This window comes from Musca autumnalis, unplaced genomic scaffold (assembly GCF_047663935.1).
Source record: "Musca autumnalis isolate F117 unplaced genomic scaffold, ASM4766393v1 scaffold_3, whole genome shotgun sequence".
Taxonomy (NCBI): Eukaryota; Metazoa; Arthropoda; class Insecta; order Diptera; family Muscidae; genus Musca; species Musca autumnalis.
In genome coordinates, this window is record NW_027411866.1 from 104,597,522 (window position 1) to 104,625,099 (window position 27,578).

Here is a 27,578-nt window from a genome sequence, read left to right on the forward strand (position 1 = left end):
CGGCGACACAATTGATGACAATATACAATAGATTTTCAATGACCATTGACAACTGATGGCTGGCTACTACTTTGGTAAAATCCCAAGGGTAATTAAAAGGTAACACAGCATTTGAAGTTCAATTTAAATTGCCATCGCCACCCTCCCTGAATAAAAACAAGAAACAGGATTTGTTGTAATTCATGCCTCATAAAATTACCTCAAGTCATGAGTCATTTAGTTGGCAGCAGCACACAGTTCACTTCACTCGCCTCGTCTTAATTTCCATTTTCATATTCCCATATAGAAGAAGAAAGAAAATCTTCCAAAATATTCCCATCATTGGATTTCATATCATCTGCTCTTTAAGTTTTAAGGTTATAATTTGTAGTTTGTTCTACTTGAGAAGCTATTATTTGCACCAATGAGTTTCTTGTTGCTTTTTTGGTTTAAAACTAGCAACTCACATGCAATAGCTGCTGATATCACACAAAAATAAACTTATGCAGAGCAATAGCGTATTCTAAACTAAAACCAAAAACAATTAAAATGAAAGAAGTAAGAACAACATCGACATTTATATGCATCATGATTTTTTTTCTGCTTCTACTCCTTCTACTGCTTGTGCTCTTTACAAGCTTGGCGAAGTGGAAAAATTAAAGTTCAACGCTATAAAGACAATGCGTGGGAGATTCTCACAATTAAATCACTTTGCTTAAAGGGGTATCAGCATGAATTTTCGTGTGTGTGTGTATTTTTTTATTAATTTTCATAAGAAAATAAGAAATATACGTTACTTTTTTCTAGCTTTTGACAATCTTTAAGAATAAGTCATGTGAAGAAAAGGGGTGAAAGAAATACAATGTGTTTGAGAGAGTTGGAAAGGGGAGGGAAAACTATGATTATTTGTATCACAAAACAAGAGCACGAAATTTAAAATAGAGAAAAAAGCAGAAGCGTACCGAAACAGGGATGAGTTGTTGGGTTAATAAGCTATCATTTTCAACGAATTTTACAATGAAAACGCGAGGGAAAAACCTAATGAATTCCGCTAATGTGGACGCAATCGTTTTAAGAACCACTTCCACGAGTATACATCTGGAATGTACGAGCACTTTATAGAGAAGTTTCAATATATGCACTACCGGTATTACCGCGGCAACATTACATAACACGCAAAATGTCCAGACCGCGGCCATAACGCCAAATTTAATGTTGGGCTTTTCAAAGCCCTGAAGTCTTTTCTGGCATTCTGATAACAATTTAATAATAATTGAAATAATGAAAGAAGAATTATCAACTCATAGCCTTTTCTTTAAGACTAGACAAAGATGAGGTCTTAAATACAAATTGAATTTAGAGGTAATAGCTTAGTTTGTATCTGCCGAACGTTTAAACATGTACTACCCAAGATCTCCTACTTTTTGAGATCAGCGATAGGGAGATCAAACGTGCAAAAGTAAATTGACCCATATGATCACGGTCTGAACGTTCGATATACGTTGGATGTTATGATAGAAACTCCTCAAAGTTGGGCCCGTGGCTTGTGGTTTGCCGGGGTCTAAAACATCTCGCCTCAAGATTCGCCTCGGTGGTGGAAGGATGAAAGCGAAAATCCTAATAAAATCTACTTTCTTATCTGCACCCGTGTCTCGAAAGAAGGCTGACGGAAAAAGATATAACGCATCTGCAGGAAATTCGATAGAATGGGAAATATGCCACAACAACAACCATAGTATTGCAGCTCCAGATTCGCCTTGGAGTATGAAAGACTACCAACAACTTATATCCATATTCGAAATCGAAAAACTGACTGTGTTGTTCAGAGTCAAACCGGAATCAAAAAACCAGCAGTCGTGGGATTGTGATAGGCTGAACTCTTATTTGACTGATTTTATCACATTTTTCCACGCGAGTAATATGCAAATATTCGTCACCAAATCTACGGCCACTCTGTTCACCACATGGACTGCAGAGGTGAGCACTGAGTTGAATGTCATGGTTGATAGTAGCAGAATTTCGACCACAGCTTTTTCACATCGGCCGCGCATGCCACAGCTATCTGTGACAAGGCGAGATGTAGGAACAAGGACATCTGATCCCAAGCCGGCAGCACTTGGTGTGCTGAAAAAGAAAGCTTGTTGACCACATAAAAGCGATAGGTCGGTCTGTGGTAAGCTATGCGGCGCCGATGCAACGCGATGGAAAAATATTCAAACCTGTCAGTATGCCGCCCTGAGAACTGCAACAGGGTGTCTCCTCATGTCTTCAGTGGACCATCTACATGAGGAGACAAAGATTATCTCAGTGCAACAACACAATGGCTAGCTTTCGTTGTAGTATTTGCTCGGATGTTGCCATGAGAGCCATCCTAATCACCATATGGTGGATAGGACCCTCCACACAAGCATATCAGATGGGATCTTTGTGATCTAGAAAAGGAGGTCCAACGTTACAAGGCCACCAAGCCGATCATGCGGGTAAATAGCGTTTACACAGATGCAGTCGCGGATGCCATTAACAACTATGGTGTGAAGGCGGTCCTCGGAGAACATCCCCCATCTATTGTAGCTGAGGAGCGTCAGTTGCCACGGCTCAAATACGCACGGGATGGGGCCGCCGTCTAAATTCCTGAAGGACAAGAATCGATGATGCCGTGCAAAACATCTGCCCAGCATGAGGCACAGGCCCGCACGAAATCGACAATTCGATTGCAACGGTCACTGTCAGCCGTCACTGTCATGGTCGCCGCTATCCAGGAAGCAAAGCTCACCGTAACCTGTTGCTAGCAACGCTGCGATGGTGATAACATTTTGCGGAAGGATCGTACTATTAGTGGAGGAGGAGGACTTGCCTTCCTTCCAGTCAGTCTAGCTTGTCTCTAGGGGCCCATACATGGAATGTATGGGGGTAGCAGTAAAGTGTGGGACTGTCGAAGAAAGCTGCTTAATGAGTACGTTATTGCCGATGAATAATTCTGCCTTGCTTTATGTGCCTGATATTAGAGCTTTTGAATGGCAATAACAGTCTGGTGCTAGGGGATGTCAATGTTCTTCATAAGATTTGGCATTCCGTCTTTAACAATGACTACAGGGGGAATAGCGCTGGTCGAGAAAATTGATAGCTCCATATTTTGCATTGTGAACGAACCGCTCATACGAGGATAAGTGGGTATTGACGTCCCCTGGCAATCCGTCATTTCAATAGGCTCAGACCACCTGCCTATCATCGTGACAGACCACGAATACGCAAAATTTCCCTACAGAGGCGACGGAACTAGCAAATGAGCTTTGACGCACGAACCATCAAGACTCAAGAGGTGAAGACACAGGCAGAAGTGGCTAGACCACCTGAAGCAATGCAACATTAGTATATGGTTAAATAAATTGTGGGCAACGGTTAAATCATTCCGAATCCGGGAAAGAATGATAGAACTCTGTTACTTTCAGCGGCGTGACAGATCCGAAAAGATATGTGTGTTTTTTTAACCGGAACTTTATATAGAACACCGAGAGTGCCCTATCACTGATTTGACAAGTGGTTCTACTACTAAAGCCTTGTAAGAATGCCAGTAGAGGCGAATGGTACAGGCCATTATGAGAAGCAGTTTCCCGGTTGTCCAATATAAATGTGGATCCAGCATAACACGTTATATCCACATATATCAGTCGTTTAAGTCGTCCGCGCAAGTCAAAGCTATTTGAGACAAGATCAGAAGTAGGAACAAGGTTCTCAAGTAGCTAACCGGCTGCGCTTGGGTCTCTGAAAAATAAATCCAGTTGACCTCTTATAAAGCAATAAACCGGCCTTTGTTAAGCTATGCGGGGCCAATCTGGTGTACAAATGTTAGCGCTACGCAGTAGAAGAATATTCAGACCAGGCAAAAAAGTCGCGGACTGCAACAGGGTGCCACCTCATGACACCAGACCATCTTCAAGAGGAGGCGATGATTTTTACCAATCAATCAGCACAACAAGATGTGGTCAATGCATTACCTGCTTGGGTTTTATCGCCGTGAGTATTTCAGCCTCAATTTTGTTGAAAGGCTTCATTATCGAAAGAGAGACGTCTAAAGTTACAAACTGGAACCTTTAGATCAGCGAGTCTATCAGGTAGGCTTGGGTAGCATTCTCATGGATTATGTTGCATAGGCAGTACAAAGATACAGTGAGACTACCCTCACCCATCGCAGCAGAAGAACGCCAGCTGGCAAGGAATACACGAGTGGTTTTAGCTCAATTATGATTCGGATGGGGTAGCCGCCTCTAATCATATTATGCTCGAATTGACAGCTCGATACCCAACACATAACTTGCATGTGGACTGTGACCGCACGATTCTCTGAATCTGTGTAATTGCCCAAGTAAACCAACGCAGTTATCTTCTGAATTTTTTATGATCCTTGTCCCGCTTTTAGAAATTTTAACTGAAAACAACTTTCCAGCAATTTCCTATGAGGAAAGTTGCTATAGCCACCTAAGAAGAAAATACTGACGACATTTCTCAGTACTGGGGTTAGGCGTGAGCCACCGTGGTGCAGTGGTAAGCACGTCCGACTTGCACTTGAAGGTCTTCGATTCAATGCCCGTCTAGAACAACAAAATTGTCGGCGGTGGCATATGTGGGAGACGTTTCCTGAGTATTTCAGCCATAAAGAACTTCTCTACAATGTGACACGCTGTTCGGACTTGGCAATAAAAAGTAGGTCCAATATTATTGAACCAATATGAGTCCCTTCGGGTATATTGTGGAAATTTATGCATGTTCATGTGTATTGGGCTTGAGTTCAGTTGCATATCTGCACGCAAACGTAACAACCCCTTGTACCTTTTGAGATGTACTTGAAAAAATCGTTATTCCCACTCTCTGCTCTATTATCAAAAGACAATATCATTAATTTCCCCTCTCTTTTTCGTTCCATGACTTTGGTTAGTTAATTTTTCAATAGTTGTAGTTGTTGTTGCTGTTTTTGTTAATTAAACATTAAGTTAATAATATTCTAATTTATTCTATGCTAAGTTTGAGAACTTTTCACAAACTCTTCCCAGAACAAAAGAAACAAAAGAAGAAATCTAAGAACAAAAAATTAACACCAAAAAGGCTGGAACAAGCCTGAAGAGAGTAAAACACAATTGGCTTCTTTAATAACCAAGTTTTTTTGTCTACTTCATTTGATAAGTAACCGGTAAATAGACATGTGGAGGGAGGTTAATAGAATATCATCATTATCCGCAACACGACAACGGTAACACCCTCATCAAGTTCATGAAAATGATCATCATCATCACCTCTTCAGAAAGAAGCCAACAACTAAAAAAGTAATTTTTTTGCAGAAACATAAAACAAGAAGAAGTGTTGGAGTACAAAAGTTGTCGGAACAACGGTCACCAAACACCAAACAGCAACCGGAACATCATCATACTATGAAAAAAGTTCAAAAGAAATTTTGCAGAAAACCAAAAAAAGAAACAACAAACTTGATTGTTGGTGTTCATTCTTCTCACCATTGTACTAATGTTTCGTATCGTGATGATGTTGGTGGTGCTGTTGGAGACCGGTGTTTATTTCCATAGTTTTTCCTTTTGAGTAGATAGCGCACCGGAAAATTTGACTTGAGCCTATCTAACAATATGGCTAGCAAAAGGTAAGAATCAGCTATGGGGATCCATGCTCCAAGACCATGTATGTATGCTCCATGTTAAACATAGTAAACCCTTGATGTTTGTTTTGTCGTGTGTTGTGTTTTTTGTCTTCTGCTTCTCTTCTGTGTCTGATTATTATTCAAACAACTGCCAAGCAACTCTTATGCCCCAACCCACCGTTAGTTTGTCTTATTTCAATATACAAGATCATAGCTTCTTAGCTTCTTGGCTACAAATTTGTTTTTATATGTGCCCCATGAGTGAGTGTAGTGGTGTTTGTTTGTTTCTTTGTTTTGTTAAGTCGTTTCTTCTTTGTGATTTTCTTAAGTGTTTTTTCTACTCTCCAATATCTTCCATTCGCTTCTACCTTTTTGTTTACTTGTCACATAGTACACGTAAGTGTGCTTGTATTTGGTTTGCTGTCGTCATTGTTTCATTTACAAACTTGGTCCGCTCACTTTTGTTATCCTCTCTTTTCAAGTTCTGTTCCAAGTTGTATGAGTTTGAAAAAGTACAGTTTCGTCGCTTGGGTCTGTAAGAAAAAGTTTTCGTTCGGGTCTTTTGTGTGAGTGTGTTGCAACAGCTGAATATTGTTCAACTGCGGCAGGCAGCAGCAACAATACTATTTGGCTTAACATCAACATGTTGTTTCTGCCATGGCTCTTATGTGTTGTTGATAATGCTAGTGTTGGTAATGAAGTTTAGCTGGTAGTTGTATACACAACTTCTTGAAGGTTGATAATGCAGTGTTTCGAGTGAATTAATGATCATTTGGGGGGCAACAAATGAAGTTGTATTCTTTCAAAGCTTATGTCGCGTATGTCTATGGCAATTTGGCGGGATATTAATTTATTTTTTCTGGAGACTTAAAGATAAAAATGAGTGGGTGGGAGATCTTCTTTGAAATAATATTTCAAGAGATTATTCCTTAAAATATGTTCGAACTAATGGTTTATGAAAATCTGAAAGTGCAATAAAAGTGTCTCGTATGAGAGAAGATACCACAGAAGGACAACGAACTGGTTTTAAGTGGGATAACTGTAATTATTTAAAGACAAGCAAATGATCAGCTCTCGAAAGGAGTAATTACCAAAGAATCCTTTGAAATGGAAGACAAGTATGCAGAATAGCCCCCAGTGTCCCAAACAACAACACACACAGCATCTAACACCACATGTTTTTGTTCATGGTCCCGAAAGTACATCATTCCTGCAATTCAATTTCCACGTTTTCTGCAACAAAGTCAGCGAAATCGTAGACTTTATGAGTCGGAGGAACATTATGGTCGCCACGATTCAGGAAACAAAGCTCTTTGTTACCTATAGCTTGCTATACTTACATCGTATTGCTGAAGGATCGTACAAGAAGCGGAGGAGGAGGACTTGCCCTCTTTATACAATAGGTCTTTCCAGTACAGAACTATCTCGTTTAAATTTGACCCCAAAGACATATAAGTGGAATGTGTGGGGGTAGCAGTATATTGCGTTTGGAGGGCAGTAGCCATCTGGATACTTCAATTCTCGTCATGGGTTTTGGCATTCCGTACAAGCTGGCCGTGCAAATTGTTAGCTAAACATTTTGGACGGTAAACGAAGGGGAGATTGCCACAGCTTACGAGACATCACCATTGTGGCACCCGGTCCGATAAATAACGTGTCCTGACAAACCGGAATTTGCCTTTGTTCAGACCTCCCTGTCATCGTCTCCGTTAACAGAATACCCAATTTTATAACATCTCGCCTCCGCACTTTTTCTGAACCATGGAAAAGCTAATTGGCTTAATATAATTTAGAGAGCTTCCCATCCTCTTAGATCCTCGGCTAGCTGAGAGAAAATTCCGGGACACCATCACAGCCACAACTTCATCATAACTGATGGTCGAATACCCGAAATTGGAACTCATTTACCAGCAGTAGCGACGGGACTAGCAGTTGAATTCAACAGGCCAGTAAGCGAGCCTAAGCGGAGAGAGAGTGGCTAGATCACCTAAAGCAATACAAAATTGGTACACGATTAAGTAAATTATGGACAAATCATCAAATGGAAACCGGGAAAGAAGGATGATAAAACAGCTGTTAATTTCAAAGGCCTGATAGTGACAGATCCGAAGAGGTGCGCTTGTTATTTTAACAGGCAATTTATTGAGAACCCCAGAGTGCTGGCGTAAGGAGGAGTCTGTAACGCCATAAAAGAGCGCTCCCAGCTGAGAAGGTACCAGCACAAATTACGATAAGCGATGTTGCAGATGTCATCCGAAACACTAAATCATCCACACGGAATCTCAAAGCAATGCTTAATCAAATAGAATGACTAGGTTGAGCATTTGACTAGTGTCCTCAATTTGTGTTGTACCAGACCGTTACTGAAGACAGGTAAATATGCCAGCAGAGGCGAATCGTACAAACCGATTTTCCACCCGTCGCTAGAAGCTTCTAGACGCACTGCTCCTTCCCATGATGAAAAACTGTTTCCCAGTTGCCCCACATCAGCATGGATTCCTCAAAAAGCGCATTACCACAGCAATATATACCATAACCAAACATGTCAGTCGAGGACTGAAGCTGAAAAGGCCGTGTGATCGAAAAGTCATGATAGCTCTTGACCTATTGAAGACTTTCAATATCTGTTCGAGGACATAGAGAAGATTTCCCTCCAATGGTGTTTGAAACGTTGAAAATGCAATATATTTGTGTACGCCGACCGTTTGTGGAATTCATAAAGAAGAAGTCGAAGATCCGTGGTGTTAAACAGGGAGTTCCCCAAGGCGAGGTAATATCTCCGAAATTATATAACCTTTACCTTTGTGAATTTCCAGATCCTCCAGACGACATAGAGAGTCATGGCTTCGGGCCCTATCGTCGCTGATAGGCTAAATACCTACATAGCGGTTTTTCTATCCGGAGCATATGAAAATTTCCGCCACTAAATCCTCTACCACACTGTTCACCACTTAGACTACTGAAATGAGGCTCCTCCTGAACATATTGGTCCACTACCCCAAGGTATAATGTTCGATTGTATGTTTAAATTGTTCGCGCTAGCCATAGCTATTTGCGACAAGAACAGGCTAGAACAAACCTCATAGTCGCTGGACTTCAGCACTTGGGGTGTTGACAAAAAAACCTTATAAAATAATAGGCCTATATGTTGTAAGCTATGCGGAGCCAGTGTGGTATATAAATGTTAGCGCTACCGAGTGGAAGAATACTCATACCTGCCAGAATGACACGATGACGACTGAAACAGGTGACTCATCATCCCAGAAAACCAATCGTACCGAAATCGAAAAAAAAAATTGGACGCTACGTCCGATGTCGGATCCGAAATCGTAACGATATCTTAACGAAAGTTGTATGAAGTGGATGACATAATTTCTGATCGATTTCGGAACGAAATCTGATGAAAATTCTTGGGAAATTTGGAATGCAAATTTATTTCCGACATTCGCTCCGATATCGGAACGAAATCGGTAAAAAATCTGAACTATTCCTCCCTCCGGAAAATCGCTTAGATATCGGAAAGAAGTCTGAGCAATTTTGCTTCCGAAATTGTTCAGATCTGTTGTGAACCAGTGAACCATCGTCAGAGGAGACGAATATTTTACTGATGCATTGGCACAATAGATGTTTTCGAGCATCTCTACCACAATCTGGTGGTGGATCCACTCCCTATACCTACAAGTTTCTGTTGGAAAGATTTGTTACCTCCGACAAAGTCTAAATGCCATTTTTAAGCCATTTCGGTTGGATCTTTAAAATCTCGAAAATCGGAAGGTACCCTTCTATGAGGGCTATATGTCAATCTTTGACCCATACTCATAAATCTCTTCTGAAATATGTTATACCCCCATAGAAGTCTTAATACCAAATTTCATCCATTTCGGTTTGATAATGGCCTTTAAAATACCGAAAATCAGGAGATACTCTTCTATGAGGGCTATATGAAGACGACAAATTTCAGTGGAAAGTTTTATACCCCAACATAGATTAAATGTCATATTTCAGCCATTACGGTTGGATATTGAGGCCATAATCTTCAAAATACCGAAAGTCGGGAGGTACCCTTCTATGCGGGCCATATGAACAAGTTTCTGGTGGAAAGTTTTTCTCCTCCAACGAAGACTAAATGTCACATTTTAGCCATTTACTCTTCTATGGGGGCTATATGAAGATATAGACCTATACCGAGATATTTCAATGGAAAGTCCTATACCCCAACGAAGACTAAATGCCAAATTTCAGCCTTAATACTGGGATATTGAAGCCGCAACCTTCAAAATAACGGAAATTTGGGAGGTACCCTTCTATGGGGGCTATATGAAAACGTGGACTTATGCTCATAATTCTACACCCATCTCATAATTATACACCCATCTAAGACTATCATCCATCCATTTTGGTTTGATAATGAGGCTGAAATCTACAAAATACCGAAAATCGGAGGTACCCGTCTATTAGGGCTATATGAAAACGTAGACCTATACTCATAATTCTCTTCTGAAATATTTTATACTTCCATCTAAGACTAAATACCAATTTTCAGTTTCATAATGAGGTTGAAACTTTCAAAATACTGAAAATCTGACTATTAAAGCTTGGACCTATACTAACAAATTTCTGGAGGAAAGTGTTGTAGCCCCAAAGAAGACTAAATACCAAATATCAGCCATTTCGATGAAAAAATGTGGCTAAAACCTTCAAACTATCGAAAATCGGGAGGTACTGTACAATGGGAGCCATATCAAAACGTGGACCTATACTGACAAATTTCTGGTGCGAAGTATTATAACTCTAATGAAGACTATATGCCAAATGTCAATTATTTTGTTGGGATATATGGAGGCTATATCTCTCGGTAATGAAAGTTTATCATAATTAGCTCATAGCTCAGTTCGGTGTCTGCAATAAAAAGGAGTTTCCGTTTCATGAAGATACCAAGGGAATTGGACAGAACTGTTGTTTATTATGGCATGAGGAAAGTTTTCAATCGTGCCCCTTGGCTTGCTTGTGGGAACAGCTAAATACATCTGTATAGTTGTCCACATTTGAGGGAAATTACCTTATGCCTTGCATAAACTATTCAAATTGTTAAAAAAATAGCAGTTATTCCTCCTCTAACAAAAATGCCACTTCCATTAATTATAAAAAATCCTTTGGTGGCGCAAGAGGCGCCAATCGTTTTGAACAACCCCTTTTTAACGAATACATGATTTATTATTTTTGTTCCCACTCTAAAAATGAGAGGAAAAACCTCGTCATTAATTTTCACTTGAAACCCCCCGACTGTAATTACAAGGTAATGCCTAGTTAGCAACTTGATTCCTTTAATGTTTTCGATAATTATATGTGTGAAATGGTCATATTTCATAGGACTAACGGGAAAATGACACTACAATAGACAAAACTATCAGTAAAGGAATGCAAGGGGTAATATAAACAAAAAAATAACCCTGTCGAGTTATTGAATTTTCCCAAAATAATACAAAAACAAAAGCTACAGAGACAACAACAAACATTAATTACGCAAATGAAAGCAAACCCCGCAAATGACAAGTACTCTTAAACTATGTGACTAAGCATTACACAGGTAATAATAAAAATAAATTAAATTTCGTTAGAATGAAAGACAGACGCACACACACACACTAGAACGGAATGACCGTGACAAGTCGCTATTACTTTCCATGGAATAGTGGCGATAAACCACTGAATGATATGCTAATTCTTGGTAAAGCAACACCTACATCAAAGAACATTTCCTACACACAAGCAAAGGAAGGTGGACATTTTATGGCCTACGCTGTTCCGTTAACTTGTAAGCATCAATTCCTGGAAAACAGGAACAGCTAAAATAACGGGCAATACATAAATGGTAATGCCGATTAGTGGTGGTGGTGATGTTGTAAAGGGATTACCATCCCTAAAATATTATTAAATTAACTTAAACCATTTATGGTTATGCAGCGAAAAAAACACACATCAAATCAATGGTTATTATAATAGCAAGTTTGTTGCCTAAGTCTTTTGTTTGTTTGGTGACTTAGAACCGGTTAAATAAAACTTGTAAAGGTTAAATTATTTTTATTACTACCCCACCAATGACAATTGAAACTTGTTAGTGCAATGCAATGCAGAAGATTTGTTTGTTGTAGTACTAAGGAAAGACTTAAAACTAAACGTGACAAACTCGCAAAAGCCATAAATTACAACCATAAATTGAAATGTTTTATTACCAATCTTTTGGTTTAACAATTTAATAAGGCAATTCGTTCATAAATTTTCAAAACGTGTAAGTAGAAATATTTACCTCCCCTCCATATGTATTTAGTTATGCTCTTCGTGTTTTCCCATCACTTCTTGTGTTATTGAAACAAAAGACATAGACAACAAACCTCCAGAAGTCACATCTTGTCTCATAAGAAATTTTCAAATTCCCCCATTTTCACAATCACTTTTCCATATTTTCTGGCCAACAATTATCAAAACACATGTCTGTCTAATTGTATTTTGGATTTTTTCCTTACCTCTCTTTTTAAATTAAAACAAAGCAAACAGTGAAATAAGAAATCCCCATCAACATCTTTCGCATAAATCCATTTCACCTTCATCGTTTTCTAAACGGTGGTATGGTGTGTGGGAATTTTATACTAAACTACACAGTCTGTGTGTTAATGAAAAACTCTTAACTGAAACACGCACATGTCTTTTGTTGCTCTCCCTAGAAAATTTGTCTAAGAAAAACCTTTTCATTTGACCAGGTTGCTGGATATAAACATATCTACCTACCTGACTAACACCGTCAGCAGGCTAGTGGAAAAACTCTTGAAGAAGTAGAAAAAAATCACGCATTTCTTGTTACGCAGCAAATGTGCAAGTGGCTGATAATTACCCAGCCTAGCCGTAGTATTATAGAGTTGTTGTAAAACGTAACAATTAGAGTGAGAAAATTGTTTTGGAAAATAGTTTTCCTTTAAATATTATTGTTCTTCATCAACATCATATGTCCAATATGTCTTTGAAACGTAGGATAGGAAAGGTGGAAATTATTATTATTGTTTTCACTGTGTGAAAATAAATGTAGTAAGTGTCTCCTCACTTTTTGCAAGTGGGTAGTTTTTGTTTCGTTCAGTGGCCAGGAAGTAGTTTTGACAAAAACAGTTACAGTGCAATTTCTCACAAGTGGACATTTTATGGTCATTTGGAGATTGTCTATAGATGGGAGAGGACTTCTGTAAGAGGTTTACTTTTAACGTTGCATGCATTTCCCTTTCTCAAAGACTAAATCATCATCTAAAACCTTCGGATAACAATAGAGGATAAACATCTGTCTTGAGTAAAAACGAAACATATATGTATGTGTGCTAAGATCCTAATAATCGAGAAAAGGAAAGCATCAAAGTTAAACTAAGTCGACTATATTAGGCTCTAGATAACTCAAGATGTGCGTAAGGCATTTTTGAGCCTTCCATAATGGAGGGTAAACTTAGGCTTGTTTGTAAATCTTCGAAATAATCATTTTATATACCACAAAGTATATATTCTTGATCAGCGTAATTTTCTACATTCTAGACAGACAGCGTTAATTTGCATTCAAATTCCTTAACATGACAGACGACAGTTTCTGCATTTATGAAGCAGCTGTTTATGTTGTTTGTTTGTATCCAGCAGACTATTTCATACATTTTTACAAAAGTTCGCCAAAATATGCGAAACAAATAAACAATTGAATTTTTCACCACGATAACGTAAAAATAAAATTAATTTATACGCGATATTTTTTAGACTTTTTATACCCTCCACCATAGGATGGGGGTATATTAAGTTTGACATTCCGTTTGTAACCAGTGTTTGAATTTGCTACTAGTTTTTCACAGCACAGCACAAGGTCTATGCTGGTGCTGTGAAAGTGACGCAGCATAGCACATAGCCACAGCATCAAAAATAAAAACGATTGCTATTGCTATGCTGTGCTGTTTTCAAAAACAAAACCGAAAACTGTTGCTGTGCTATGCTGCGAACATAAACGTAGCATAGCACAAGGTCTATGCTGTGCTTCTGAAACCTTCACAGCTCATAGCATATCATAGTCATCAAAATCAGAAACGAATGCTATTGCTATGCTGTACTGTTTTCAAAAACAAAAACGAAAACTGTTGCTGTGCTATGCTACGAACATAAAAGTAGCATAGCACATAGCATAGTCATGAAATCGAAAAACGATTGCTGTGCTATGCTGTAAACATTTCTACATAGCACAGCATAATTAATGTTAACCTAGCAAACTCACTAACCCCCATTATTATAAAGCCTTTTTTGGTTATAGTTTGGATTTTTCGATCAGATTTTTTAGCGTTCCGGTTAAAATAATATTAAAAGGGATCATTCAATTTCAAGGAGAACTTTCTTGGCATTAGCTTATAATGTGAAAATTATATTCGTTTATTCGTTTATTTTGCGTTTTCAAATACATCCAATAGTAAAAGAAAACTTTTAATAATGGCCCTATGAGTTGTTCAGTGTTGTTTATTGCTTACAAGGTACATACATTGTACTTTTTTCTTCGATTGGATAATAAATGTGGTCTATAGAGTGATTTTGTGAAAATTCGCCTTTGGCCCTATAAAATGGGGACCAATTTTAATTTTAATTTGTATTGGCGAATTTTCACAAAATCACTTTACAGATCACATTTATTGTCTAATCGATGAAAACAGTTTACAAGTTGCTAAATAAGTAATCCCACAAACATTGTTGAAAATCGGGTCAGATTTTAATTTTGGCTATATAAAGGGCCCATGGAAACTTTGAGGCCCCAGTGGCACTTGTTAACATACTCCGATTGAGCTCAAACTCTGACAATCTTATTTTTTAACAAAACTAAAAGTTTTAGGAGGGTGCCGCATAAAAAATCCGACATCGATTTTTAAAACCACTCTAGTACATATATTAAACCAGTAAGGAATGGATCAAAGTTGGGCGGGGCCGACTATATAATACCCTATACCACTGCGAATATGTAAAATATATATGGGAGCTAAATCCAAATCAGAAGAGATTTTGATATAATTTTTCACATTTATTTGTAGACCGAATTCCGTCACATAGTCCAAATTTCATCAAAATTGGACATATATAGCGTGTTTCGTGCATCAAATACCTATATCGGTCGAAGATATATATGGGAGCTATATCCAAATCTGAACCGATTTCGATATGATTTGCCACAGTTATTTCTAGACTAAATACCGTAGCACATTCAAAATTTAATTGAAATCGGACATATATAGCGTGTTTCGTACACCAAATTCCTTAAATATATGGGCTATATCCAAATCTGAACCGATTTCTATATAATTTGGCACACTTATTTCTAGACTAAATTCCGTCGCACATTCCAAATTTCATTGAAATCGGACATATATAGTGCGTTTCGTGCATCAAATATCTAAAATCGGCCGAGAATATATATAGGAGCTATAGCCAAATTTGAACCGATTTCTATATAATTTGACACACTTATTTCTAGACTAAACACCGTCGCACATTCCAAATTTAATTGAAATCGGACATATATAGCATGTTTCGTGTACCAAATTCCTTAAATCGGGCGAAAATATATATGGGGGCTATATCCAAATCTGAACCGATTTCTATGTACTTTGGCACACTTATTTCTAGACTAAATTCCGTCGCACATTCCAAATTTCATTGAAATCGGATATATATAGCGTGTTTCGTGCACCAAATGCTTAAATCGGGCGAAGATATACGGGGGCTATATCCAAATCTAAACCGATTTTTACCAAAATAAATAGCGTTCGTCCTTTGGCCAAAAAAACTATCTTCCCCAATTTTCATGCGAATTGAACAATAAATGCGACCTGTACTTTGTTTACAAAAATACATGGACAGACGGTCAGACGGTCAGACAGACAGACAGACATGCGTAAATCGACTCAGAAAGTGATTCTATGTATATCCCTAAAAGGAACTATGGGTCTATCTCGTTTCATTTTGCATGTTACAAACTAATGCACCACATGGTGGTGTAGGGTAAAAAAGGTACAAGTGGCAATAACATGCATTTAGAAACTCGAAATTCGCTTTATAAAGGAAAAGTGTCAACATTTCAAAAATAGTAGACTGTTGCGGTCAAAATAATAGTAGCGTGTTAAAAATATCGAAATGTGCAATTAGTCATGGTTTCACAGCTCAATATCAAATTCTGTTATATATGAAATACATACTTCTTTGCCATCAAACATTATTCTGGGTTATGTTGCTGTTGATTTTGTTCATAGCACAGTACAGCAATAGTTTTCGTTTTTGTTTTCTTGACTGCGGCTGTTTACTATGCTGTTAAAATGTCTGCAGCACAGCATAGTAATAGCATTCGTTTTTGATTTTGATGACTATGCTATGCTATGTGCTTCGCAAATTTCAAGAGCACAGCATAGACCATGTGCTATGCTACTTTTATGTTCGCAGCATAGCACAGCAACAGTTTTCGTTTTTATTTTGGATGACTATGCTATGCTATGTGCTGCGAAGATTTCAGAAGCACAGCATAGATCATGTGCTGTGCTACTTTTATGTTCGCAGCATAGCATAGCACAGCAACAGTTTTCGATTTTGTTTTTGAAAACAGCACAGCATAGCAATAACATATTTTTAGTGATTTCATTGCTGTGCTGCTAGCAAATTCAAACACTGTTTGCAACTACTCGAAATAATCATTGTAGACCCCACAAACTATATATATTCTTGATCAGCTTGCAATTATACATCGATAAAGCTATGTCTATCCGTCTGTGGAAATCACTCTAGCGTCCGATTGACGTAGGTGGATAAAAGTTTGGGAAAATCTATTATTTGTACGTAGGACTGATATTGAAAGAGGTCTATGTAGGTCCACGCTTTCGTATAGCCTCTATACGCGTCGTCGTTTTAAGGAATTTTTAAGATATTTTTCCCATTTTACAACCGAATTGGTTGTTATTTGGTATTTTATGTCTCCAGAGGCCAAAAAACATTCCTACCAAAGTTGGTTTATATAGGTCCACTTTTTGGTATAGCCCCTATATAACGACCGATATAATGTCATCGTCATTATCATACCCTATACCACAATGCGGAAAAGGGTATTATAAGTTTGTTTTGGTAAAAATTCATGTAACACCGCGAAATATTCGTCGGAGACCCCCAATGTGGTATACCAATCTTCATATCTCGACGACATAAAGCGATTTTGAGATGTGTGTCCGTCCGTCAGTCCGTCCGTCTGTCCATTATAAATTGTAAACACGCTCCAGGCCGCAATTATGGACCGATCGTCACGAAATATTGTATGGAGGTCGGGTTCAGATCAGAATAGATCCCTATTCTTATTGGTAATGATCGCGAAATATTTAGCGGGTGAAATGGACCAAAAACATAATATTTATCCAATTTTCTAGCGGCTCTGTAGGTCTCAGTAATAGTCCGATCAACGCGTAATTTTAAATAAGGTAAGAGTATATCACAAAGAAGAAGCTTGCAATTTGAGATGGCGATCGGATAATATTTAGAGGGTTAAATGGACCAAAACTTTTGTGTGAAAATTGTGAAAATTTTTAATATACAGCTTATATCTTAATTCCTGGAAGTGACATTCCGGGCAAGTGAGATATACTTGAAAGTGGAACGCTTGACCTTTCAATTGATGCCAATTATGTTGGTGTGCATGATCAGATAACAGAGTTACAGCCTAATATATTCCGTTATTTGTTTGTAGTGTAATAATAAACTCGCTAGAAGTCGCAATTATACATCAATAGTCACGAAATTTTGCACCGGGTAAGAGTATAGGTCGAAAAAGATGCCTACAATTTTGAATGATGATCTGATATTCTTTAGCGGGTGAAATGGACCATTACTTTTGTATGGAAAATATAAAATTTTATTTATGGTCGATATTTTAATTCCTTAAGGACATATATATTTCGCAAAGTAGCCAACATATGGGAAAAAACTACTGACCTTTCCTCTGATGTAAATTGCAATAAAGTGTTTGCTAGATAACGGGCCTACTGCCTAATATATGATGGGTTCCGTGTAGAGAACCACATTTTTATCCCATGCTACATATTGTCTCTCCAATAGTTTGTGTAACACCACGAAATATTTGTCCTAGACCTCTTATTTGGTATGCCAAAATTCATATCTCGACGAGATAAAGCGATTTAGCGATGTGTGTCCGTCCATTAAAAATTGTAAACAAGCTTAAGGCCGCAATTATGGACCGATTGTAACGAATTTTTTAAAGAGGTTGGGTTCGGGTCAGAATAGAAATAATTAGTTTTGCTGATGATCGTGAAATGTTAAGGGAATGAAATGGACCAAAAACAAAATTTTAACCAATTTTGTAGCGGCTCTATAGGTCAAAATAATAACCCGCAAATTTTTAAACAAAGTTTGAGTTTATGATGAAGAAGAAGCGTACAAACCAACGTGAAGATCAGATAACACTTTTTGTGAAATTGGTAAAAATTTCAATAACGTAGCGGTTAAACAACGGAAGTAGTAGTACTACATAAGTGGGTTTCATTACATTTTAGTTTGTGTGAACTAAATTTTCTTTTCCTGCTACAAAAATGTTTTGTCATGCTAGATAACTTTTTGGTTTTGGTCATAAGTATTATACAATTCATCTCTGATATTTGATAATTAAATTTTCACAATCATTGAAAATAAGTTCCGTGGAGAGCGATTGTCCAGGGATAGTGGTATAGGGTATCCCATGGTCGGCTCCGTCCGACTATAGACTTTTCTTACTTGTTTTGAATGTATTAGTCCCATTTGACAACAGAATCGGTTGTAACTTTGTATTTTGTGTTTTCAGAGACTAAGAAACATTTCTACCAAAAATGTTTATATTGGTCCACGTTTTGATATAGCCCCCCTTAGGACCATATCTCCCCGAGATGGCTGAAATTTGGTATTTAGTCTTCGTTGGGGGTATAAAACTTTCTCCAGAAATGTGTAGGTATAGGTCCACGTCACCATATACCCCCCATAGAACGGTACCTTCCAATTTTTGGTATTTTGAAGGTTATGGCCACATTAATTCACCGAAATTATTGAAATTTGTGGTGGAGGGTGGTGGAGGCTTTTCATACTTGTTAAAATTAAAAAATTTTGCTAAACTGTAAAGAAACATTTGAAGAAGATATTATTTACGATTTAATTGGTATGGTGGGTAATGAAATGTTTGTGAAAATAAAAATTTTAAAAATAGATTTGATAGAAGGCGCGAGATACGATTAGCTGCTATGCTATTCCAGGCTATTAAAGGTTGTAATTTGAGATTTTGGGTTTCCAGAAGTTACGAACGTTTCTATCAAATATTGTCTGTATAGGTCCTCGTTTTTGGATAGACCCCATATAACACAACTTGTCGATTTAGGGTATTTTTAAAGTCTTGACTACATTTACCCACGATTTGGTTTTTCCAGAGGATAGAAAGTATTTAAAAAAAAAAAAAAAAAAAACACACTTTCTATACACGTCCACGTTTTTGTTACGAGGTCTTACCAGAAACTTAATTCTGGAACCACGGGTGCCAGTTGCCCCTAGATCTTTTGATTTAAACTGGTAGTTGGTGTCGGCCCTTTGTGGGAGTATCGTGGTGGTTGTGGTTGTACCCAAATCGCGGGTAGAGTCTTCGGCTTGAATGTGGAATTGCATTGCAACCGGCTGTCTGAGCCATAGAAAGACAGGAATTTTAGACAGGTTCCGCACCACACCAAGATGGTCAACAGGGCCAAACACTTGAACACAATTGGTACCTCACTACGGTGCAAGGGGCGCTGATTGGTCGCTTTATAACCAGTCCGTGTTGTTAGAACACCGTGGGCTTAGACCGGAAGGTAGGAACCAACGTTAATCATGACATTTCTGTCCATCTAACCTTGTTATCATCTTGCAGGTGGCAAATCTGCATTGACATTTTTGGTAGGTCGCAGGAGCCTATTGATTTTGTTGATGTCTAGATGTTATTCAGGGATCGGAATGAGCAGAAAAACTTCTGTGGGGGAAATAGTCAACATTACATTCTTATGCGAATATTTCGGCTTATAATTCGAGTATTGCAATCAGAAGTCTGACAAGGCAGCTCATCTTGACTATGATACAAAAAAGGTTCGCGTAGGCGATTCAAAGTGACCAATATTAAAGATGAACTTCCGGTAGTAGTCAAATACTAGAGGTAAAAAAAATACACTAAGCTTTTCCAATTTCCAGTTTGCAACATTTTATTTCCATAGCGGATAGTTCTGCCTCTGTTAAACGTACTCCAAAGGAGAAGCCCGACATTTAAAGTAGACCGCCTGAGGTTAAAATCACTGTCGTATTTGTTGGCAAGGATGCTCAAATATTAGTGTTTTTGTAAAAATAACTAAGCTATCCCAATTTTTAAATTTTTAAAATGTTATCATACCATTAGCATTAAGGCTAAGTGGGTATATACACTAGGATTATGACTTTTTGGACTTTTTACCTGTAGCGAAAGTGAATGAACTTTTGCCTATTAATGACTGAACTAATTTTCATTCCATTTAAATATAGAAAAAGGTCACACACAAAGCACTTTTAATTGATATGATATATGAAATAAAATTATACATAATATAAAATAAATTATGTTATGATATGTCGATAAATTTAGTGAGAAAAAAAGGTTATGTCATTTTTTTCTTGTTTTCAGATATATATCTACTTATAGTGACTTCCAAATTTCATCAAAAAAGCGCATAATGTGACTTTGTGCGTGAGCTTTTTATATAGAATGACTTTATAATTAAAATTTTATATAATCTTATATAAAAACTCATCAAGATATGGTACAGGGATACGAGGTTTAAAAAAAAAAATCATAATCCAAATGTACACTTTGATACGATAAAAATGTTCATCAAAATAATGGTTTGGAAGAAATCAGTTTCAGACAGTTTGTAGTCGATTTAGCCCTGTCCGTCCGTCTGTCTGGCTGGCTGGAGTGAACGATAACTCTCGAACGGGTGAACCGATTTGATCCAAAATACTGTCCAAACTTAGATTAAGTTCGAAGGTGGACCATATCGGTCCACTCTTTCCATACCTTCTCCACAAATGTTCAACATTTTTTGATAAAATAGTATAAGCGACAACTCCCGAAGGAATAAACCGATTTTGTCCAGGTATATATCAGGCTCAGGTCTACACCTTCGGTTACCTCCTACACAAAATTACAAAAAATGTCTCAAAAATGCAGTTTAAGGACATGTTTCAGATAGTTTTGAATTTTTATAGCAAACAATTCTCCTTGAGAAGAAAAATTACCGGAAGAAATCCCCAAAAAGGAGATCTTTCTCAGTGTAAGAACTATGGGGGAATAGCACTTTTATCAATACCATCAAAGATTTTGACACAAATCCTTTTAAGTAGGATAAGTGCAACAATTGAATCTAAACTTCGTAAGCAGCAGGCAGAATTTCGGGGAGATAAATCATGCGTTGATCACATAAATACACTCCGGATCATACTGAAGCAAACAAAAGAATAACAAAACCATATATATCTTACCTTCGTTGGTTATACTATTGCTTTCGACAGTGTTTACCGCCAAAAAATATTGAGTATTCTTAGCTCAATTGCCATCCCTAAGAAATTGATCAATACGAAGACTTTAAGTGCAGAGTTCTACACAATGGACGCTTTTCAGAACCTTTTATTCCTACGTCGGGTGTTAAACCCTGGGTGTTTACTTTCACCAACTCTATTTCTGCTGGTCTTCGACAAAATCCTCAATGACGCAATTAATTAGAAAAATCGTGGAATCTGGATTATCTGGATTATGCAGATGACATATGTATGTATTATATGTATGTATACACTGTGATATGCAGTCAAAGAGTAATGACTTGGTAACAGAGTCAGCTAGTGCAGGACTTAACATTAATATAAGTAAAACCAAAGCAATAAGCACAAAATCCATAAACACATACGCATTTTTTTGGAGACGAAACGATATAATTCGTGGAGAAATTCTGTTATCTCGAAAGTATATTGCAATAGAAGGCGGAGCGGAAGCCGACATCGCAAATCGAATTGGTAAACCAAACGGAGCTTTCAGTCAACTACGATCCATCTGGAACTCCTCAATAATATCGACGAATACAAAAATAAATGATTCAAATCGAACGTTTTTTCCGTATTACTTTACGGGCTAAAAACTGTTACCTTAAATTTAAAGCTACAGTCATTTACGAATCGGTGCCTCCGTCACATTTTAAGAATCTGGTGGCCAAATTTTATAAGTAATTCCGATCTTAACCAAAGGTGCAAAATCGATCTAATAACAACCATCATAAAAAGAGAAATTGGAAGTGCCGCCAAGCCCTAGATTGGAATCCCAAAAGTAGCTGAAAAAAGGAAGGCCTAAAAACTCCTGAAAAAGAAGACTTTTGAAGGAGATAGAATCCACCGGAAAATCATGAAGCAAAATAAAAATAATAGCAAATGACAGATCATCCTGGAGGATGTTTGTAGAGGTCCTATGCTCCTCAGGGAGTTAAGCGGAAAAGAAGAAGAATTCTCCTTGCATCTATTATGATGGCGCAGTTTGTTTTTGGAAGCCAGTCTATATACCTCTAATGCTATACAAGGCCTAAGGCCACAAACATAAATAGTTAACGATATAACTTTCGACGGGAGTACCTGATTTGGTCCAAACTTTTTCTCCTTTACATCAAAATGTTTCTGTACCAACAACACAAAATGATGAACAAAATCGGATAATTTTGAAATTCGTACTCCAGATAGAAATCGCGGCCCTGAAAAGGCACCTGGTTTCACGCATTTTAACGATTTTACCAATTTTTTAATCGAATAAGCCTATATAAACCAAATTTGAAATTGAATCACCTAATTTTTAGTTTTAGTAATTTTAGTTTAGTTTTAAAATTACACTGTGACACAAATTGGAACTCAAGATTTGTGTGGTGGAAATTTCCTTTTGGAGATGAAAGCCCTTGGTGAGTATATGAAGAACGTAAAGGAAAATTGTCGCAATAAGTCAAGTTTCTGAGTAATGGAATGATACATTGTTTTTCATGTATCCCTATTTTACCTGAGAAAATAGGTATATATCGCGGTTTGCCGTTATTAAAGCTTCCTTTTGAGTTTACCTATCTTAAGTCGAATCGAATGCCGAATATTTTGTTAGAACATTTTATCATTCTAACTCAATTGATTCCATGCCCTTTGAGGGGTAGTAAAGTACCACAAGATGAAGTTTTTCAATATCCAAATATTCTACAAAAATGTTGGTTAGAAGGTTTCAAGTACGGTTCTCAAAGACGACTAATCGATATTGGCATGTTTTCATTGTCCTGTTTGACTTTTCCCCTGTCCTTGTTCAGTAAAAACCAATTTTTTTGTATATTCGGTATTAGTTATGTATGGGGTAAAAAAGATCTCTCAAAGATCTTATTTTCGGTGATTTTAATTAATTTAGATCATTTATAATAGATTTCTCTGGTCAGTATTAGCAATGTATTTTGTTGTATAGTTATTAATTATTTTTAGAATTATTGGCATCGCTATGAATTCGACAACTCTTCCAAAACATTTTTTATACTTCTCATATGGCAATTAAAAACTTACATTTTTGTAACACCTTGTTTTTTATTACAGATACAAACCAATACATATAAAAATTGACAATGCATTCTGATAAGAAAATTATTATAGTATACATATAAATCTTCTACCAAGTTTGAATGAAACTTGACTCTGTCCCAAATAGGCCATCATGTTTATAGCCTGAGATTATAGTTATAATGATGAAGTGATGCCATGTTTATTTTTAGTAATAAAATTAAAGTGTTAATTAGTGGTTCTAAACCTTGCTTGGCAGTAAAAACACACTTAATGTGATCTTCAACAACAATGCTGCCAAGTTATTTTTATTATAAGCAAAATATTTAAAAGCAAAGAGCTTCGCTTGCAGTGCTGCCAAGTTGAATTTATTTTCAAAAAAAATACTTGGGAACTTGGTTTGTCATCATTGTAAATATATTGAAATTGAAATGCAAATGTGATCTCCACAAAGAGTCATGCCAATTTTATTATTTTAATTTTATAATTTAGAGGCAATTTGAAGCATACTTTTAGTCTTTAGTGCCTGACTACGGTTTTCAAACTTGGTAAAAGATTTGTAATGGTCACATAAAATAAATTTTGATCCACTTACCTTTAACGCACAAAAAATGCAGTCTTGTCCACTGCAAACATGCTGATTCAGCGAACGAAATGATCTGCGAAAGGCATCCAAATGCCATAAGACCTAAAAGAAAATAAAAATTTAAATCAATAAAGGTATTTTTCAAATCTGAAATTAATTTTTGTAAGCGTAATTCCAAAAATGGAAAGTTGGCGAACCATAGAAAAAAAAATAATTTTTGACATAAAATGTTACGGTGAAATGCTTTTAGTGGCCAAGTAACAAATAGCTTCGAATAAAATATCTCATATCTTTGGAATAAAATATGACTTAGATTTTTAGCTAGCAAGCTTGATTTTTTTGAACAATTGTGGATGAATTCCATTTGACATAATGTGAAGTACAAAATTAAATAAATATTATCGGTACAGTCGAACTTCTCTATAACGAACGTACCTATAGTCAACGTCCCAATAACGAGTAATTCTCTATAAAAATTGAGTTATAGACCAAATATATTAATTTTCACAAAAAAATAACCAAATTCTTTACAAAGTATTAAAAGCTCTGTTATAGAGAAGTTTGACTGTGCTAGTTGTTGTATGTATTTTTTGAAATTGTGAAATTTGATCCCAGGCATCCAAAGAAAAAGAAATTCATGTTTTTATTTAACAAACAATATATTGGAATAATTCGTATTTCGACTTCGAGTAAATTTCATTAGTTATAGTTTACCCCCAATGATTTGAAATGGTTGTAAGATCCAATAAAATGGTGAATGATCTGTTTCGTTTTCGCTTTGTAAGGGTATGTCTTAAAAATATTAATAGAGGTGGCATTTTTTTCCACTTGGAGTTTGGTGAGAATACCCATTAAAAGGTGAGATAAATGATGATAGTTTGACGGCAAATTGTATGTATGATGTAATCTACATTTTGTCATGAGGTTTAAATCTTAGCTGATTTTTTGGAGAGAATGTGGTAGTGGAATTCAACACTTGTTTGGAGTGTGACTTGGATAGTCATGAAGATTGTGGAGAATGAATTTGGATTCAGTTGTAGAACCAATGTGTCTTAACTGAAACAAGTTTTCGGATTTGATTTTGTCATAAAGGCCATCTTGGTTTACCCATACTATGACAATGCCTACATGAATTCGTCACTACATGTGTTGGAGAGATTTCTAAAGAAACTCAAGAGTATGACAAATCAACCAACTTGGCTTGGAAGGTTTTGTACGTTTTTTCTTATACAACACAATGGTCTTAACGTCTACATTAGTGGCCACATAAACTGGTTTCCCCGTTGCTTAAAGCAACCTGGAAATCGTGTGTTGCTGGAGTGAGAGCTACATTTTGTAGTTTTAGAAGGAGTACAGCATGGAACATAGTTATCGTATGAGCATATTTCAATCGCTTAGGTTTGAAATGTGGCTTAAACACAACAAAAGGTTTTAACGACTGAAGAGAATTCAAAAAGCTTTGACATGATGTAGCCAGCCAGTTGATGAGGGCCCACAGAGTTTCGTATTGCTATTGTTGGGAGGTTAGCTATGATTTTGTCGCATTTGTGTTTTTTGTTGTTTCACTAAATAAAAAAAAACTTGCTGGATTTAAAACCTACTTTTATCTTTTTAACTTTTTGTTTCTGTAGTTTCCTTTCAACCTCTTTTGTGTTTTTACAGATTTTTTCCAAGACTGGATTTTGTGGATTTTGATTGTATTTTGGATTTGGATTTAAAGTTGTTTGACTGTTTGCTTGTTTGTTGTTCAATGTTTTGTTTCAGGTCAGATGTTATTAGAAATATTGGAGTTTGATTTTTCAGTCAGATTATTTTTTCTGAAGTGAAGTTTCAAACTTGATGTTTGTTAAGAAAAAAATGTTAAGATTTGTGGCTATATTCAACAAAGAACACAGCTGTGGATATTGTCTGCATGCCATTTTGGCTGTTCTTTTTCAATTTCTTTCATTTCCTCTATTACGTTTTTATGGGTATCTTTTTTTTGCATTTGTTTCTATTACAGTTTTAGGTATAGATTTCCTTTGTTTATGTTGGCTGTTTGGTTGGTTGGCTGGCTGTATGTCTGTGTCTGTTCGTTTAGTTTTTTTTTTTTTTTTTTTTGGTTAGCATCCATTTAGCATTGCCTAGCAAAGAATTGTTTTGTGTATCTATTCGAAGATTTTAGTTGTTTGGGAAGTTGAACAATTACAAACGTTTTTTTCTTTTTCGCTTTTTCAATTTAATGTAATTTTCATGCCCCAACCCAACCTCCTTTCTTTTATGGTTTTGGCTAATTTTCACTTTTTTGGTGGTCCAAACAAAAATTAAGCAAACATAAAACATGATTTTATTAAGGAAAATACTTTCTTTGGGCATTGAAGTTATTCACTAAATATATACGAGTATGTGGTTTTTTACACTAAAACTTGTTTTTAATCTTGTTGTTTTGTATGGTTATTACTAAAATGCAATGTTGAATTAGCGCCATAAAAACAAACACCCAGAAAAACGAAAGACTTAGGAAACAAGCGTTTAACATTAAATTTCAATTTCTTTAGTTTTTATCTATCACAAAAGGGTTGGCCTCATATGACTTTCATATTTGTTTGAAATTTGTTTTAATTTGCAAACTGGATTGTAGCATTTCATAGTTTTTTTTTGTTTGAAAATTTTGACTTCTCGGAGATTTGTTATGTTTTAATAATAAACACTTTTTAGTTGTTAATAATAAACAAAATTGGAGCAAAATTACCCGACTAAATTATGTGTGCAATAAAAACACTCCCTGTTTTTGTTTTTGTTTTTGTGGTAACGGTATTAAGTCAAACTACATGAATTGTGTTTTTTATTAGGGTGTAGTTACGCTACCCTCTACGTTGGTAGTAGTTTTTTGTGATTTTTTTACAATTAAAACTTTGACTGTGAGCTAAAATTGCAATAATTTTAAAGTGGAAAATTGGTTCAAAGGTTACCGAAATTGAAAGCAAATTTAAAGGAATTCATAAAAATATGATAAGGGTTAAGCAGTGGTTATGCTCTGCTGAAACTTTCGCATTGTGGGAATATTTTTAAGATAAAAAATTGGGAGTTGTTAAGTATTGATAATAATAGTTAAGGTACTAGTATAGCTGAATGTCACCTTGTAGATATATTGAGTAGCTATGAAGCAAATAAGCAGCCGCAGACAACATATCAGATCCGGGAAGAGGGCCTGTGATCTCAATATCAGATTTACTATGCAGAAAGAGCATGTGATCGCTGCCATGATTGCCCAAACTATTTTCTTGTCAATATTGGAAACAAGAATAACTTTGGGCAAGCTATGGGAACATTTTGCACTCGGATAAGAGGTACGTTCTTATTATCTAAGTCCATTCTCCAGACAAAACTTGATATCATCAAATAAAAACGCCACTATAAAATGGTCACGTGACTATCACCAGATCAAGTTACAAGGAACCCAATCGATCATATTGTGCTATTGTGCTTAGAAAAAGTAAACAAGTATCAGTCAGCATTGCCGACAGAGATAGGTCAGGCTGCGTAAAATGGAAGAAGCGGTGAACCTTAGTTTTCGAAACACTGTGCAACACTGAAAATGCAAACAACTTCTACTGGGCATTTTCTGAAAATACATATTGAGACTACGAACTAGGGGGTTTAGTTGGGTTTCCTGTGTTTAGATCGACTTTGGATTTTATGGACTCATTTATACCG

General features: G+C 36.6%; 1 protein-coding gene across 4 annotated transcripts in view; it reads right to left on the minus strand.

The window, feature by feature from the left end:
• Nucleotides 1-27,578, minus strand: part of ec (ubiquitin specific peptidase echinus) — a 270,447-nt gene that overhangs the window by 63,546 nt on the left and 179,323 nt on the right. For all 4 annotated transcript variants that reach the window (XM_073973377.1, XM_073973379.1, XM_073973378.1 and 1 more), the window contains one exon: nucleotides 23,892-23,984. In XM_073973377.1, the coding sequence (XP_073829478.1) occupies nucleotides 23,892-23,984 (93 nt within the window). The remainder of the gene's footprint in view (nucleotides 1-23,891; nucleotides 23,985-27,578) is intronic.